The 17,663-nt window shown below is 47.5% G+C and overlaps 1 protein-coding gene across 2 annotated transcripts in view; it reads right to left on the bottom strand.

Moving 5' to 3' along the window:
* PRKCB (protein kinase C beta) overlaps positions 1–17,663 on the bottom strand; it is a 380,788-nt gene that overhangs the window by 166,359 nt on the left and 196,766 nt on the right. For both annotated transcript variants that reach the window (XM_055561653.1, XM_055561652.1), the window contains exons 4-5: positions 14,084–14,195; positions 12,572–12,700 (exon numbers count right to left, since the gene is read on the bottom strand). In XM_055561653.1, the coding sequence (XP_055417628.1) occupies positions 12,572–12,700; positions 14,084–14,195 (241 nt within the window). The remainder of the gene's footprint in view (positions 1–12,571; positions 12,701–14,083; positions 14,196–17,663) is intronic.

Here is a 17,663-nt window from a genome sequence, read left to right as displayed (position 1 = left end):
AAAAGGGAACCCTTTTGCACTGTTGGTGGGAATATAAATTGATACAGCCACTATGGAGAATAGTATGGAGATTTCTTTAAAAACTAGGAATAAAACTACCATACAACCTAGCAATCCCACTACTGAACACATACCCTAACTGAAAAAGAAAACCATAACTGAAAAAGACACATGTACCCCAGTGTTCACTGCAGCACTATTTACAGCCGGGACATGGAAGCAACCTAGACAGTCATCAACAGATGAATGGATAAAGAAGTTGTGGTACATATATGCAGTGGAATATTACTCAACCATAAAAAAGAACGGCTTTGAATCAGTTCTAGTGAGGTGGATGAACTTCGAACCTGTTATACAGAGTGAAGTAAGTCAAAAAGAGAAAATATATCATATATTAATGCATATATATGGACTCTAGAAACAATGGTACTGATAAACCTATTTGCAGGGCAGGAATAGAGACTCAGACATAGAAAACAGACTTACGGACAACAGCAGGGGAAGGCGAGGGGACAAGTTGAGAGAGTAGAAAGATGAAATATATACATCACCATATGTAAAATAGCTAGCTAATGGGAAGTTGCTGCACAGCACAGGGAGTTCAGCCTGGTGCTCTGTGACAACCTAGAGGGGTGGGATGGGGTGGGAGGTGGAAGAGAGGTTCAAGAGGGAGGGGGCATGTGTACACCTGTGGCCGATTCATGCTGATGTGTGGCAGAAACCAACACAGTGTCCTAAAGCGATTAGCCTCCAATTAAACAAAGCGTACATGAATCACACAGGGATTTTGCTGAAATGCAGATTCTGACTCAGCAGGTCCAGAAGGAACCCAGGGTTCTGCCTTTCCAGCCCCCTCCCAGGTGATACTGATGCCGCTGGTCCATAGACCACACTTGATGCAACCAGGTTCTACAATTTCTGAAGCGCAACACCCCCCCAACTTGGAAGCTTGGGGAGGTAACACCATGGGAAACAGTTAGAAGGCACCAGAGTATTTGGAGTTTTTTAAGTCAAAGAAGTTAGAGACCTGCAGGTGGGGTTGAGGGACTGAGGGTCAGGTCAGCGTGGGCTGCCTCCTGGAGAAGGCAGAAGAGGAGAAGAGGGAAAAGGGAGGCAGAAGAGAAGAGGACGTGTGGCAGTGATGCTAGTGACGAGGGATGCAAGATGGTGACAAATGGAAGCAGCATGAGGGTCACAGAACAGGCCAGCTCACAGGGTGGTGCTACCCAAGATTCTCACTGGTGAGGATGAGAGCTGGAACACATGCTCTGCCCTGGCTGAGGACCGCCCCAGTCAAACACTGCCCCGGTCGTCCTCAAAGCCACAATCACCCATCACTGGCATCAGCCACTCAGTTTTCACTCCAATCGTTGGTGGAGGCTTTATTAAATTAGCTTTTTCTATCTAGATATTTCTCTGGTTTCGTTTCTTCTTTTTTGAAAACTTTAGGGGCTTCCCAGGTGGCTCAGTGGTAAAGAATTCAGATGTGAGTTTGATCCTTGGGTTGGGAATTTCCCCTGGAGAAGGAAATGGCAACCCACTCCAGTATTCTTGCCTAGGAAATGACAGAGACAGAGGAGCTTGGTGGGCTACCATCCAGAAGGTCGCAAAGAGTCAGACACATGAGCACGCACGCAAGCAAGACATATTAAGAGAAGATATCCAGCCTCTCCCAGCCCCAGCCTCTCTCCATCCCCACCTTCCCAATCGTTCTGCGATCCTATAGCATTTACAGCCTGCTTTGTACCCTTCCATACCTTTCTTCCCACCCTTATAAAAACATCCAAACATAACTTCACACATGGGAAGTGCCTGGCGGTTATTTCTTGGAAATGAGATCATACAAAATATATTTTTATGCAACCTAACCCTCTCACTTAATAATACATCAAAAATGTGCCTCCAGATCAGGGATTGGCAAATGTTTTCGGAAAGCACCAGAAAAAAAAACCCCAAAACTTTCGGCTTTGCAGGCAATACAGGCTCTGTCACAACCACTCAATGAACTGACCACTGTGCTATGGAAGCAGCCAGAGTCAATATGCAAATGATGAGTGTGGCTTTATCCCAATAAAACTTTATTTACAAAAACAGGCAGTGGGCTGCCTGTTCCAGGTCAATAGCTATAGCTCTAATCCATTGGTGTTTTATATTGACTTTGATTCTTTAGAATTGTATTATTATTTTATTTTTTTAATTTTATTATTTTATTTTTTTAATTTTACTATTTAAACTTCTCAGTTAATAAAAGTATACTATGAAGTATAATATACATACTTCAAATCATACAAATCATAATGGCACAATTTGATGAATTTTCACAAAGTGAAATATTTCACAAAGTGAAATACGTGTATTTGTGTAGCAAGCTCCCATATTAAAAACCAAAATGACCTGCTTCATAGAAGCCCCATGCATCAATTTTGATTCACTGTTTTCAACAACTGCATAATATCCTATAAAATGGATATAAGCCTAATTAGGCTGATTCCAATTCTCTGCTGCTGCAAAGAAAACATCAATAAACATGCTTATTCTGGGCATTATTTCCTTACATGCTAGTGTTTTATTTCGATAGGCTAGATTCCCAAAAGGGAAATTTGAGAGTCAGAGTGTGCATATATATGCATATTTTAATAGCTATTGTAGGACCACTTCCCTCAAAGGCAGTAGAGTCACAGCCCTGAAGGTCCTGGCAGCACCCCGAGCCATGCCATTCAGCAGGCATTTAGGAACAATGACTGCATACCCAGTACGTGCCCAGGTTTGGGGGCCTCAGACAGTGGTCTGGGCTTGACCTTTCCACGAGGCTTAAACATTCAGGGAACAAGAGAAGGAACACTTCAGCTCCCTCCATCTCCTCAAGCCAACTCCATCTCCTTCAGTGTCCAGACACCAATTCCCACCTCACAAGTCAAAAGGCTTCCCATGATGGGTGGGCAGGGAACCCTGGCCTCAGGGGTGAGCAGACAACTACCTATAAACTCATTTAGAAAGATGGTTCCACAGATAGAGATAGGATTTAACGCAACTTCATTACAAAAACACTGAAGAGAAGCAAAATAATGTGGGTGTCTTGATAGATTTGTTTTAAGGGAATTTGCTCTCTAATGAGTACACAGTGAAATGTTTTGAACAAACCTATTTTCCTGTATTACTGATCCCCCCCCCAAAAAATTAACAACTATTAAGTGTGATGTAATCTAAAAGATCTGAAGCCCTAATTATTGAAACTTGGAGGGGTGTGTGGGGGTAGGGGGCCAGGCACGTCTGTACACAAAGGGGTTCTCTGAGAATGGTGTTCACAGCTTTAAGCAGATCTTCAATGGCAGCTGTGAGATTAAAAAAAAAAAGAGGATTAACATGATAGGGGTTCAGTTCAGTTCAGTCCCTCGGTCGTGTCCAGCTCTTTGCAACCCCATGGACTGCAGCACGCCAGGCTTCCCTGTCCATCACCAACTCCCGGAGCTTGCTCAAACTCATGTCCATCAAGTCGGTGATGCCATCCAACCAGTTCATCCTCTGTTGTCCCCTTCTCCTCCCGCTTTCAATCTTTCCCAGCATCAGGGTCTTTTTCAATGAGTCGGTTCTTCGCATCAGGTGGCCAAAGTATGGGAGTTTCAGCTTCAGCATCAGTCCTTCCAATGAATATTCAGGACTGATTTCCTTTGGGATGGACTGGTTGGATCTTACAGCGCAAGGGACTCTCAAGAGTCTTCTCCAACACCACAGTTCAAAAGCAGCAATTCCTCGGCACTCAGCTTTCTTTATAGACCAACTCTCACGTCCACACATGAGTAATGAAAAAACCATAGCTTTGACTAGACGGAACTTTGCTGGTAAAGTAATGCCTCTGTTTTTCAACATGCTGTCATAGCTTTTCTGTAGGGGTTAGGGCTATACACATGCCAAAACTCAGCCACAGGAATGCCTAAGATAACCACATTTCACTGTATGTAAATTTTACCTCACAAATTTAAAGGAATTACAAATTTGTTTTGAATTCTTGTGGATGACGTGCAGGCTGAAAGATTTAGGGGGAACTGAACTGATGTCTTCAATTCCCTTTGAAATGTGTTAAAAATAAGACAAAGTGATGGATGGAGAGAGAGACGGATGGATACATGATTAAGCAGTGTTAATGGCGGGATCTAGGTGATGGATAAATGACTGCTGTAAAATTCTTTACACTTTGTTGTGTGTCGGACATTTTTTGTAACAAAATGTTGGAGAAAAATACTAACCCGTAATGTATAAAGGATCAGGAAACCCACAAGAACTGGGTCCTATCCCCACGGGCTATGTGACCTTGAGATATTACTTTCTTTTTCTGAGCCCCAGTGACACAGCTGTTTAGTCGGGGGTGGGGGGGAGGTGGGTAACTGTTGCCGTGACACCATCCGTTCTGGACAAGGATGGTGTTGTTCTGCAAGTCTGGGCATCTCCGAAAAGACAGCCTTTGGGAAGGAACGGCTTTCAAAGCAAAGACTGCCCCCTAGTGGGCCCTAGCAGCCTAGCTTGTGCTCATTGTATCTCCTTGTAATTGCTGGGTGGTATTTTGAGATATTAGTCATTTCGGGATATTCAGTTCAGTTCAGTTCAGTCATTCAGTCGTGTCCGACTCTTTGTGACCCCATGAATCTCAGCACGCCAGGCCTCCCTGTCCATCACCAACTCCCGGAGTTCACTCAGACTCACGTCCAGCGAGTCAGTGATGCCATCCAGCCATCTTACCCTCTGTCATCCCCTTCTCCTCCTGCCCCCAATCCCTCCCAGCATCAGAGTCTTTTCCAATGAGTCAACTCTTTGCATGAGGTGGCCAAAGTACTGGAGTTTCAGCTTTAGCATTATTTGGGATATTAATCCACCTGAATTTTTCTTCTTTACATTTCCTTTTGCCTCCCTCCTTCCCTTTCCCCTTAAATGAGAGAACCAGCTCGGGGCAGGATCTGACAGGGCAAATGGCAGAAATAGCCTTCGGGTCTTTCTGGCTGTGTTTTCCAAACTCCCAAAGCTCAAAGGTTTCAAAGAATAAATGGACAGAGAGTGTCTGAAAAAAACTCAAAAGGCAAGGAACGTAACCTGACAAGAAGGACATTCTCCATGGCGAACAAAAGGAAGAAAGATGAGAAAAAGTTCCAAGAGTCTCTTGCAACTGGCAAGACCCCAGGTTGTGATGTTTGTCCAGGAAAAGAGGTTTGTTTTTCCCCATGTTGGGTCCCAAGTGTCTAGAACATGCCTGACAAGCCGTGGAAACTCAAGACATATTTTCAAAGGATTTTTTGTGGGCCACTTATAAAGTCATTATTGAATTTGTTATAATATTGTTTCTGTTTTATGTTCTGGTTTTTTGGCCAAGGGGCCTGTGGGACCTTCAGAACCGGTGCCTTGATTCTGCATTAGAAGGTGAAGTCTTAACCAGCGGCCCACCAGGGAAGGCAGTCCCTCTCCATACACACCGTTAATGAGTAAGTGAATGACTGGGAGTGAGTGAGCAGATTCTAGAGAAGCTTATAACCAGAACGTAGGGAAGGGAAGCCACACCCGACCGCTAACAGCCTCCCCCACCCCCTGCCATTTGCAGCCTCCAGACTTCTGTGCACCGTATCCCTCTGCCTGGAACTCAGGATCCCACTGGGACCGAGGGCCATGGAGCCGGGCTGCCTGGGCTCAGATCTGAGACTTACCACTTACTGTGTGATTCCAGGAAAAGTTACTTAACCCACTCTGTGCGTCAGTTTTCTCACTGGTAAAATGGGGACAATAATAATACCTACGACAGAGGACTGCTCTGAAGATTAATGAATTGACGTCTGTAGAGCTCCTGGCATGTAATAAGAACTCAATAAACAGAGCTGATATCATTTTTCTTCTTTTCCTTGACACAAAGCTGCTCTACCCAGATAACCTTTATATATCTTATGGAGTCAACTCAGCCATGGCTTCCTTCAAGAAGCTTCAGGTGCCCCTCTGGGTGCTCTCAGGGCACAATCACATTATTTGCCACATTGTAATATAACTATCTGTATCTGTCTCTCCCACTAAGCTGTGAGCTCCCGCGGGCAGAGATGAGATCTTATTTGTCAATGGATACAATCTGGTAGTCAAGCCCTCCCTGAATGAACATCTATGCTTACTGAACTCATTCTACCCTCCTACCTGTAACATGCCACCTTTCTCACACTGTAGATACCCAATTACTCCCAATTACCCCTACCTCCCATCTCACCCCTCAGGTACAGCATACCCAGGGCTGCCCTCTGCTCTTCTAGTCTTGTTCTGCCATATTGGTTTTACACCACTGACCATCAGCCAAACCCAGTCTAAACTAGAGAACAAGGGTGCTAGTTGATACAACCGTAGAAGCTTCCCTGGTGGCTCAGACGGTAAAGAATCTGCCTGCAATGTGGGAGACGTGGGTGCAATCCCTGGGTTGGGAAGATCCCCTAAAGGAGGGCATGGCAACCCACTCCAGAATTCTTGCTTGGGAAATACTATAGACAGAGGAGCCTGGCGGGCTCCAGTCCATGGGGTTGCAAAGACTCAGACAGGACTGAGCAGCTAACACTAACAGTTTCACATAGAAGGTAGGCAGTTCTTTACATAACAGGAGGGGCTTCTGTGAGCTCTCAACATCCGTTTCCTTTCTCTTAACAATGCTTTTAAAATCTCTCTTGGAATCTAGTCTATAGATGGATGCGAACCTCACCCTTTCATAATAGCCTGTCAAGAATTTACATCTCTCTAATGCTCTTCTCTTTTTTCAATTTTTAAAAATACTTTTTTGGCCGCATTACACACAGCAAGTGGTATCTTAAGTTCCCCGACTAGGGATCGAACCTATCCCCCTTGCAGTGGAAGCTTGGACTCAACCACTGGACCACTGCTCTTCTTCTTTGGATGTGGGGATGTCAGATTTTGGGAAGGATTTAAACACAAAATATTGGGAGTTCCTAAGTCGTTCCAGGAGATGGTTTAGGCTAATGAGGTTGTGTACAGCACAGCACAGTGGTAAGAACACTGAATGGGTGTTCCAAAGAGACACATCCAAAAAACTGCTCCTTCGGCTTTTTGTGAGAACAGTCCCAATTTCTGGGAGGTAAAACTATGAATATGGCTAAGGACTTGCAGATGGCTGCAGTGTAGACAGAAATGTAAAAATGGGACATTAGCTGGGTGTGTTAATAAGGAGATACTCACTTGAATGGGGGAGGTGTTTTATACATAAGGACATGGGCTTCATAACCTCCAGGAGCATTCTACAACTCTGATCGTGGCTTCTGATTGTACTGCCTCCCACCAGGATACCACAGGGAGTCATGACGACCACTTGATTTCCCATGATTCTACAAAATCCTCTGTTTTGTGTTTTTTCCCCATTATCCAGGAATAAGGGTAGTCATCACTCCAAAGGGTGGGTCCCAGTCCTAGTAACATGTGCTGTTGACCTTGGACCTGGTCCTTAGGACTCTGTGTGGTCTCTTTCCTTTAAGAATGATGCTTTGCAAATTACAAAAAACCAACAATAAAAAAAGAATGATGGCGTTGACAGGGTCATCTAAACTGCAGCTCCTCACTTTAGAAGGCACTGGCTGGGAATCATCTGTGAAGTCTGGGCATCTATCAGGATCCTGCAGGACCCTCCAGTGTTGTCCCCGTCATACATACACCCACTGATGCCCCAAAGATTTAGTGATGCCCACCGTACTAGGTGCCGGGACAGAGTGGTGTGGAAGCCAACACAGCCCTGTCCTCATGGAGCGTAAATGCCAGTGGGAGATGCAGGCACTAAACAACCCAACATAAAACCACAACGGACACAAGTTCAAGTTCAGGATACAGAGAACGTCTACAGTAAGTGGAGATCCAGGGAAGTATCCGTGTCTGTGAGACTGAGCTGAGACCTACAGGAAGGGAAAGAGCAACCTGATGGAAGAAGACAAAAGAGCAAACACTCCAGACCGAGGGAACAGAGTGTGCATTTGTCCTATGGTGGGTGGTGGCCTGGAGAGGAGGAAGAATTAAAAGACAGGATACATAATGAGATCCCTACAGTACATTTCGTCTGCCCTAAGAGCAATGAGGGGGCTTCCCTGATGGCTCAGATGGTAAAGAATCCGCCTGGAATGTGGCAGACCCAGGTTCGATCCCTGGGTCAGGAAGACCCCCTGGAGGAGGACATGGCAACCCACTCCAGTATTCTTGCTTGGAGAACTCCATGGACAGAGGAGTCTGGTGGGCCACATAGTCTATGGGGTCGCAAAGAGCTGGACACGACTTAGCGACTAACACACACACAAGGGCAATGAGACACCACTGATGAGCTTTTCAAAGAGACAGGACTGATCAGATTTCCATCCCGAGCTTTCCCCTGCAAGATCCTTGATGGCAGATACGAAGCCTGGATTTGAGGAGCCAAAGGAGATGAGGGAACCCTCAGATCTTTCAGAAGCACGTGTAGCCTTGTATCTCTGGAGACGGTGGGATTTCAAAGAGCATGTGACGCTCAGAGCAGACGACTGGTGAGTGGTGAGTCACACCACTGGGCATGCCTCTATGGTGCAGATGAAGTGGGGCAACTCAACACCATAGGCCACATCTGGCCTCTCGCTCCCTCTGCTCTGTCTGGCTGAGATCAAGGAGCAGGGCCTGGAGTCCCAACAATGACACCAGAAGGATGCTGGGGAGATCAGAGGGATACCCAGGTGACCCAGGCCCCTCCCAGGCCCCCTCCAGGCTGGCCACCACGCCCAGCTCCCAGCTGCAGTTGAGTGTGGCTCACAGCTGCCCCGTGTCCAGAGAGCTGCCCTCAGCCACACAGGAGCCATGGGGCCTGGGAGGTAACACCTCCCTCCTGCTTTCAATCTCAGTAGCCAGGAGCGAGGTCTCAGTCAGCCCAGCCTGTAATAAAATACCATCGACTGGGCGGCTTAAATGGCAGATGCTTATTTCTCACAGCTCTGGAGGCAAGAAGTCCAACATCAAGGTGCAGGTCCTGGTGATAGGCCCCTTCCTGGCTTGCAGGTTGGCCACCTCCTTGTCGTGCCCTCCTGTGGCCATAAAGCCACCAAGCCCCTCACAAGAGCCCACCTTCATCTAACCCTAATTGTCTCCCAAAGACTCCAACTTCAAACACCATTTCACTGGGTTGGGGCTTCCACATGTGGATTTTAGGGGGACTCAACTCAGTCCACAGAATGGACCTGTCAGAACGTCCCTCCAGCCTCTAGGAGAAGCTGACCCTGCACTGCCAGGTGTGTTCCGGAACCCCATGGGGTCTGCCTAAAGCTGGTCTTGAGCGGAAATCACACTCCCTTCAGCATGTCCCTGCTCCATCCTCACGCCTCATTTCATGAGCAGCTCCAATAAATCACTTGAACCAAAATCTCCAACTCAGGTCTATATTTAGAGGAGTGCAGTCAAAGCATCAGGTTCTTCTACCATCAATCAATCAACTGACTCAGGCCAGGTTCGGACCGTGCCTGGCACGGTGAGCTAGTGATAGCAGGGCACAGTGACCTGCAGGCCGGAGGCTGGGTGCTCATCCCTGCTCTGCACGTGACATCAGGCAAGTCGTCCAGCCTCACCGAGTCTTCGTTTCCTTGTCTGCATGCTGGCAACACCACTACCTCCATTGGATGACCCCATATCAAAGCACTCAGAAAATTACAAACCACTATTAACACACTGGTAGCTACTCAGTTCGGAGAAGGTAATGGCACCCCACTCCAGTACTCTTGCCTGGAAAATCCCATGGATGGAGGAGCCTGGTGGGCTGCAGTCCATGGGGTCGCTAAGAGTCAGACACAACTGAGCAACTTCACTTTCACTTTTCACTTTCATGCATTGGAGAAGGAAATGGCAACCCACTCCAGTGTTCTTGCCTGGAGAGTCCCAGGGATGGCAGAGCCTGGTGGGCTGCCGTCTATGGGGTTGCACAGAGTTGGACACAACTGAAGTGACTTAGCAGCAGCTACTCAGTTAGTGCTAGCAGAACCCTGAGTATGCAGATATCCAGTCCCTAACTTTAAGGGAGCCCCCACTTCCCTTCCTTCCCCTCGTTATAGATTGAATTGCATCCCCCTAAAAGATATGCTCAAGACTAATCTGAATGACCCTGTTTGGAGATAAGGTCTCTGCAAATGCAATCAAGTTAAGATGAGGTCATACTAGATTAGGAGCTTCCCTGGTGGCTCAGATGGTAAAGAATCCACCTGCAAAGCGGGAGACCTGGGTTCAACACCTGAGTTGGGAAGACCTCCTGGAGAAGGAAATGGCTACCCACTCCAGTATTCTTGCCTGGAGAATTCCATGGACAGAGGAGCCTGGTGGGCTACAGTTCATGGGGTCACAAAGAGTTGGACACGACTGAGCACAGCACGATGTTTAAGTTAACAGTATGCAATATGTTGTTCTGATACATTTGCATAATGCAATATGATTACATCCCTGCATTAGCTAAGGCCTCTATAATGCCACAGAATTATTTATCTTTTTATGGTGGCAACAATGGATGGACCTTGAGGGCATTATGCTGTCCTTTGGTTTTAAGCACTGTGCATTCAATGGGTTGGTTAAAGACGGGGCTGTCCATAGTAACATATGAGTCAGTGTAGTTCATAGAAAACAACAGTAGAGGGGAGCAGAACCTCATTTTTGCCCCATCCACCCAGGAAGTTTATAGACAGTGGATGAATTCAGCTTTTCTTGAGGCTTCTACTCCTAGAGTGAGTGACAGTTACTCAGTTGTGTCCAACTCTGTAACCCCATGGACTGTAGCCTGCCAGGCTCCTTTGTCCATGGAATTCTCCTGGTCCAGGGATCAAACACCTGTCTCCTGCATTGCAGGCAGATTCTTTACCATCTGAGCCACCAGGGAAGCCTACCCTGTCTCCTAAGAGACATTCTACTCCTTGGGGACCCTCAGGTATTCCACTGGGACAAAGTCAGGTGCTCACCTTCCTTTCAGAGGAAAAAGCAAATCAAATGAAACATACATTCCTTAAGAGCCCACTGGGTGTCAGGAACCTCACCTTAAAACAGTTTATATTTTACAGGGATATTTTTCAACTTTTACATGGTATAGGCACAATTCTTCAGAGCAGCTGAACCATTCTGGAGCCTGAGATCAATTTTTGCAAAATCAATCCCTTCTATGATCAGTCTTCTAAGATACTAAGTCATAAAACCTTGTATAAATTAATTAGTGATGAGGTCTAAGAAGTTTGACACAAGACTTGGGGAGAGAATTCCTTCAAAGTTTCAGTCCCATTCTGGCCCAGTTCAGTATTGAATTTATCACAGCTTTATGGCTAGGTTGGGCTTTTCCAGTGGCTCAGAGGTAAAGAATCTGCCTGCATTACAGCAGGCCCAGGAGACACAGGTTCAATCCCTGGGTTGGGAAGATCCCCTGGTGAAGGGCATGCAACCCACTCCAGTATGCTTGCCTGGGAAATCCCATGGACAGAGGAGCCTGGCTGGCGACAGTCCATGGGGTTGCAAAGAGTCGGACACAACTGAAGCAACTTAGCACACCCACGTAACACACATGTCTAAGTTACCCAACCAGCCAGCTGCATTTTCATTCCGTTTGAGCTGTATGTGTCTGAGCCACATATTTCCTAAATGCTCCATTAGGAGGGCCAGACACCACGCTGCACCTCTTCAGCAGGCTCTATTATCCCTCTTTCTTACATGTAGCATGAAGTATTTCAGAATTGCAAAAAGTATGGAGAATAACAGAACAGGACCAGAGCGGTAACCATCAGGTTTAAGAAAGAAACACTGCAAATATGCAGAAAGCCCCAGGGATAAACACCGCATCTCTTCTCTTCCCCAAGATGTAACACTCTCCCAAACTGGGTGTTTATCATCAAGACTCTATTTTCCCACTGGAAAAGTTCGGGGAAGAACCAAGCATCCGTTCTCTGCTATGGTAATAAAGGAAACAGAACTGCAGGCTCCAAAGATACGGAGCGAAAGGGGGTGGGGAACAACAAGGAAGTTGGAAACCTTTATTTTTCCCCATGGAAGAGATAAACCAATTGCACTGCCCATCATTACGTCATACAAAAATCTAGAAATAATAGATCTGCAGAGTAGAAATAAATGAAAATTAAGAAGGCAACAGAAATAATCTAAATTTGAATTATTTTTCACCGTTATTAGGAATGAAAACCATTTCAAAGTACAATATCTGGCTTTAGAATAGGTTTAGTCCACCGGCCAGAGCCTGCCATAAAATTAAGGTGTTCAGCATCTTGTCGGCTCTACTGGCTCGTGACAACACCTCTGAGGTCTTGGAGAAAACCAACGTACTCCCGGGGCGGCTCCAGCTCTGAGCTCCAGCGCACAGGAGGTGCTGAGAGCCTCGCCCTGCGGGGTGCAGTTTCTAAGGATGCCTACGGCGGGGAGAGGCTGGAGTGGGATGGGGCCAGGGGCCGAGGAGGAAGGTAGCATCGCCGCAGCTCCCGCCGCGCCCCCACGCCGCCCATCCCTCGTTCCCCTGACTCAGCGCTCCAGCCGGGTCCAGGTCGAGCGGAGCCGGCGAGGGAGCCCCAGCGCCACCTACCGACAACAATGAGGACCTCCCTCTCGATGTGGGCTTGGATGTAGATGCGGCCGCGGCGCTCCGTGTGGTCCGTGCCGCAGAGGCTGGGGACGTTCATCACGCAGCGCTTGTGGACGTTCATCATGCAGGCTGCGGGGACAGAGGCAGGGCGCGGGGCTCAGGCTGGTCCAGGCTGGACCCCTCCGGTTCCTCTCCTTCCCTCCGAGGCGGGCGGAGACCAGCCTGCCCTGCCCGGGTCTCACCCGAAGGGCTTGCTTCTCCAACTCCCCCTCTCCAAAACCCCGACACCCCAGGCCCTCATGGACAGAGGAGGCGGAAGGTGTCTGTCCTTCCCGGAAGGCTGAGGTACCTGGCATACCCGCAAAGGCTCTGAAGCCAGAGTCACCAACTCCAGTGACACGGGGGTGTCTAACATAGTGAGGGAAGGTGCGGGTGTGGTGGTCTTGGCCAACCAGAGAACACAGCAGCTCCCACTGAGGGCACAGCCCTGCAGGGTGCACGCCCAAAGTTGCCAAGATTTTCCCATTTTTCAGGAGTAAGCAGGAATCCTGACCTCTCCCGATTTTTAAATATTGATGATAGGCTGGGTTCCCTGGAAAGAGTCTGAGAATGGGAGTTGTGAGCAGGTTTACAGTGAGGGGCTCTGGGCCCATGAGGATGCCCTAAGGCTGACAAGAGGAGGGACTCAGGGGCTCAGAGGACCGTTCAGTGTTGTCCCAGACTGACACAAGAGGGCCGAGCCTTTGCCCCTGCATCTGCCAATCTGTGGTCATAAACCAGCCCTGGGAGGGGCATCATCTTGGAACCTGAGCTGAGCCCCCACAGTATCCACCATAACTAACTGCAAGAAAAAAACTTAAGACCCAGGGCAAGACGAATGGAATATGCAAACTGAATCTGACTGGCTGAAGTCTCCTGTGTGACGTGATAAATACTGGCTCCCTGTCCACACTCCTGGAGCACCCCTGTGCTTCTTTCAATGGGTGGCTGGTTTCCCCTAAGCCCCACGGCTGCTCCAGGCCGTGCCTGGAGTCCCTTGTTCACTAGCGGTCCCTCATTCCAGTCTGAGAAGGCAGGAGAGGCTGGGTCACCCCACGGGGCATTTCAGGAGATTCCACGGGAGCTGGGGGCACGGCATCCCTTCTCAGCCCACCCAACCTCCAGGAGGCACCAGGCAGATTAAAAAAAAAAAGTGTAAATGAGTTGTGGGGAGAGAAGGATGGCAAAAGGATGGAGAGCCCCCTGGAACCTGCATGCCCAAGTTCAGGGTCCTGCATCAGCACCAACTTGCTAACCCACCACCCAGGTATGAGCAAGGCCAATCCAGGCCCCAAGGATAGCCTTGAAGAATCGTGCCCTAAATAAATGGTTATTGTTGGTTATTGTTACTCAGCATCACGCCAAGGGTACCCAGCCCACCCAGGACTTGGGAGAATGTGCTGCAGACTTGGGCCCCAAACCATAAGGAAGCAGCTGGGGCAGCAGAGGCTCCTAGAGGGCACATGTACTTACTGTCACATTTCATCCCCTGATGGATAAGTCCATAGAGCAATGACCCGCAGTGGTCACAAAACGTGGGGCTGGAGTATGTGTGGATCTTGAACTTGTGTTTGCTCCGGGGGTCCTGAGGGCCAAAGAAACAACAAGAGAGGTTGGTGTCAGTGTGGCACGCCAAGGTTTCACACTGCTCTCAGCATCATTGGAGAACACACTGAGAACTGCACTTGGCCCCCAGCATCCATCATACCTGCTGGGACCATCGCAGGAGCGCTGTACCCAAACACCAGGCTGGATAAACAGTCACTGAATGAATGAATGAATGACTAAGACGGCTGATGGCTCCCATTCTCACCCAGCACACACACTCACTGTGCCTGGAAGCACTCCATCAGAGAACCCAACCTATTGACTCCTGCCAGCAGCAAGGACTGCAGAGATAGCAAACAAAACTCCAGACGCACGAGGTAGAAGGGTCCCCTTGTCTACTTCTCTCTCCTTTATCTTCTGAGCAACTTCTGAATGATCTAAAACCCAAGGCCTGAAACCTCCCCACTTAGAGGCCATTTGCTAGGACCTCTTCATCTAAAGTCTTCCCTTGTAGCTCAGTTGGTAAAGAATCTGCCTACAATGCAAGGAGACCCAGGTTCGATTCCTGGGTCAGGAAGATCCCCTGGAGAAGGAAATAGCAACCCACTCCAGTATTCTTGCCTGGAGAATCCCATAGACAGAGGAGCCTGGCAGGCTACAGTCCATGGGGTCGCAAGAGTCAGACACAACTTGGCAGCTAAACCACCACCACCATCATCTACAGGACAGAGTTCAAAGTCCAGTGAATACTCTGCAGACTGTGGCATGGACTACTAGCTTTCCACCAATACCCAGTCTTCCTTTCAATAAGAGAACCCTTGAGTTGCAGCAGAGCTCATGGCTGTCCAACTATAGACCACATTTCCCAGTCTCTCTTGCAACTTGGCGTGTGCATGTGATTGAGTTCTCACCAATGGGATGTATGTGTTTCAGTCATTCCTTTAAAAGAAAGGTGTACATCTTTCCAGGCTTCCCTGCTGGCTCAGATGGTAAAGAATCTGTCTGCAATGTGGGAGACCTGGGTTCAATCCCTGGGTTGGGAAGATCCTCTGGAGAAGGAAATGGCAACCCACTCCAGTATTCTTGCCTGGAGAATCCCCATGGAGAGAGAAGCCTGGCGGGCTACTCTGTGACATGATGTCGCAGAGTCATACACAACTGAACGACTAAGCACATACATCCTCCCAGGATTCGCCGGTGGCACTACTGGTAAAAAACCCACCTGCCAATGTAGGAGATGGAAGAGATGTGGGTTCGACCCCTGGGTCAGGAAGATCCCCTGGAGGAGGGCATGGCAACCCACTCCAGCATTCCTGCCTAGAGAATCCCATGACAGAGGAGCCTGGTGGGCTACTGTGCATAGGGTTGCAAAGAATCAGACAGAACTGAAGTGACTTAGCACCCTGCATGGTACAGCCTCCTAGGCCCCTTCTTCCCTTCCCACTGGCTGGAAGATGGTGAGAAGTGGAAGTGACCACCTTGGACCCACTGGCTCTGCACTTTGTCCCTTTAGACAGACATCTGAGAGAAAACCTACCTTCTGTCTTATTCAAGTCACTATATTTGGGGGTTATCTGTTACAGTGGTTCACACGGTTCCCTAACTAACTAACGTGCCCTTCCTAACCTGGCAGTGCAGTGCAGAAGTTAGAGGCACAGACTTGGGAACATAACCCGCCTGGGTTCTTCTTAGATGCATAATTTTGAGCAAGGTATTTGATTTCTTTGTGCTTCACTTCCCTTGTCTGGACAATGAGGAGACTGATAGTGCTGTAAGCTTACAGGACCATTGGGAATAATAAATGAATTAACCTATGGAGAGAGCTTTGAACCGCCTGGCACACAGTAAGCAGTGAAAGCTTTTGCATTATTATTATTACATCGCCCATGTGATCCCAAGGATGCCTTCAACACACACTACGTTTTCTGTACACAGGACTGGTTCATACTCCCAAACATGCCATGCCCTTCATGACTCTCTGGCTCCACATGATGTCTGTCTCCTTCAAGAGATGCTCTAATTTAAAAAACAAAAAGTCTTCTTCTCTTTCCCAACCCAGCCTGCAAGTTGCTTCCTCCATGAAAGTGTATATTGCAGAAGAGAAGACAAGGGCCCCAGGTTCCAACCCAAGGCTGATCTGACATTCTAGCCTTTGTCATAAGCTACCTATCTCTTCCCTAATCCATTCACTCATCCATTCACATATATTTATTGATGCAAGTGTCTTTCCAAAACACATTCTAATAGAGACAGAAAATGAACAAATAAGGAAACAGACACAATAAGTAGAAATTATTTTATGTGCTATAAAAATAATGAGCATTTCTCCTTAGGAACCTGTTATCTTCAAAATGTAAAAATAATCTTTATACCTTCTAGGGTGGCTAACATTTTAGAAAACTGATACTGAGAATACCAAGCGCTGATGTGGAGAGAACACAATTGGAACCCTCCTGCAATACTGGGGGAATGCAAAATGGTAGAGTCACTTTGGAAAGTGGCATGGCAGTTTCTTATAAAGGTAAACATCCCCTTAGCATATATGACGCAGTATTCCCACTCCTAGGTGTGAAATGAATACATGCTGCTGCTGCTAAGTCGCTTCAGTCGTGTCCGACTCTGTGCGACCCCATAGACGGCAGCCCACCAGGCTCTCCCATCCCTGGGATTCTCCAGGCAAGAACACTGGAGTGGGTTGCCATTTCCTTCTCCAATGCATGAAAGTGAAAAGTGAAAGTGAAGTTGCTCAGTCGTGTCTGACTCTTAGCGACCCCATGGACTGCAGCCTACCAGGCTCCTTTGTCCATGGGACTTTCCAGGCAAGAGTACTGGAGTGGGGATGAATACATGAATCCACAGAAAAGCCTGAAAGTTTACAATCACCTTATTTATAATATCCAAAGTCTGGAAACAAGCTAAGTACTCAACATTTACCATGTGAATCAATAAACGACGTGTGGTGTATCCACACAATTGAATACTTCTCAGCAGTAAGAAGGAATGAACTACTGATACAGGTAAGCTTTCTGAATCTCAGAAGCATTACAGTAAGATAACGATGTCAAAAACATGCTGTTTAATTCTGTTTAAATGACCTTCTAGAAAAGGCAAAACTAAAAGAAAAGAAAAGAAAAGGCATAACTATGGGGACAGAAAACAGATGGGTGGTTAAGAAGGATCAGAGGAGGAAAGGGAATTGATAACAAGTCGACAGAATGTGGGAACTTTTATGGGGTGACTGGAATAAGCTATATTATCAACCGTGTGAATGTTACTGTACATATGTTTTAAAAATTGAATTTTGCTGCATGAAAACTCTATTTCAACAAGTCTGCCTAAAATATCCTCCATCGCTGAAGGCTTTTGTTGGCCTGCATCTTCTTAATGAGCTACAGTGTTTCCTTCCTGATTTTCCAAACCTCTGTGGTCAGGTCAAGCGGGTGAAGGGGTGACCCTTGCATAGCCCTGAACAGCCCAGGTGAAGAGGCAGGGTCAGCTCTGCTCT

This window comes from Bubalus kerabau, chromosome 23 (genome assembly GCF_029407905.1).
Source record: "Bubalus kerabau isolate K-KA32 ecotype Philippines breed swamp buffalo chromosome 23, PCC_UOA_SB_1v2, whole genome shotgun sequence".
NCBI lineage: Eukaryota > Metazoa > Chordata > Mammalia > Artiodactyla > Bovidae > Bubalus > Bubalus kerabau.
This window is presented reverse-complemented; position numbering and strand designations above follow the sequence as displayed.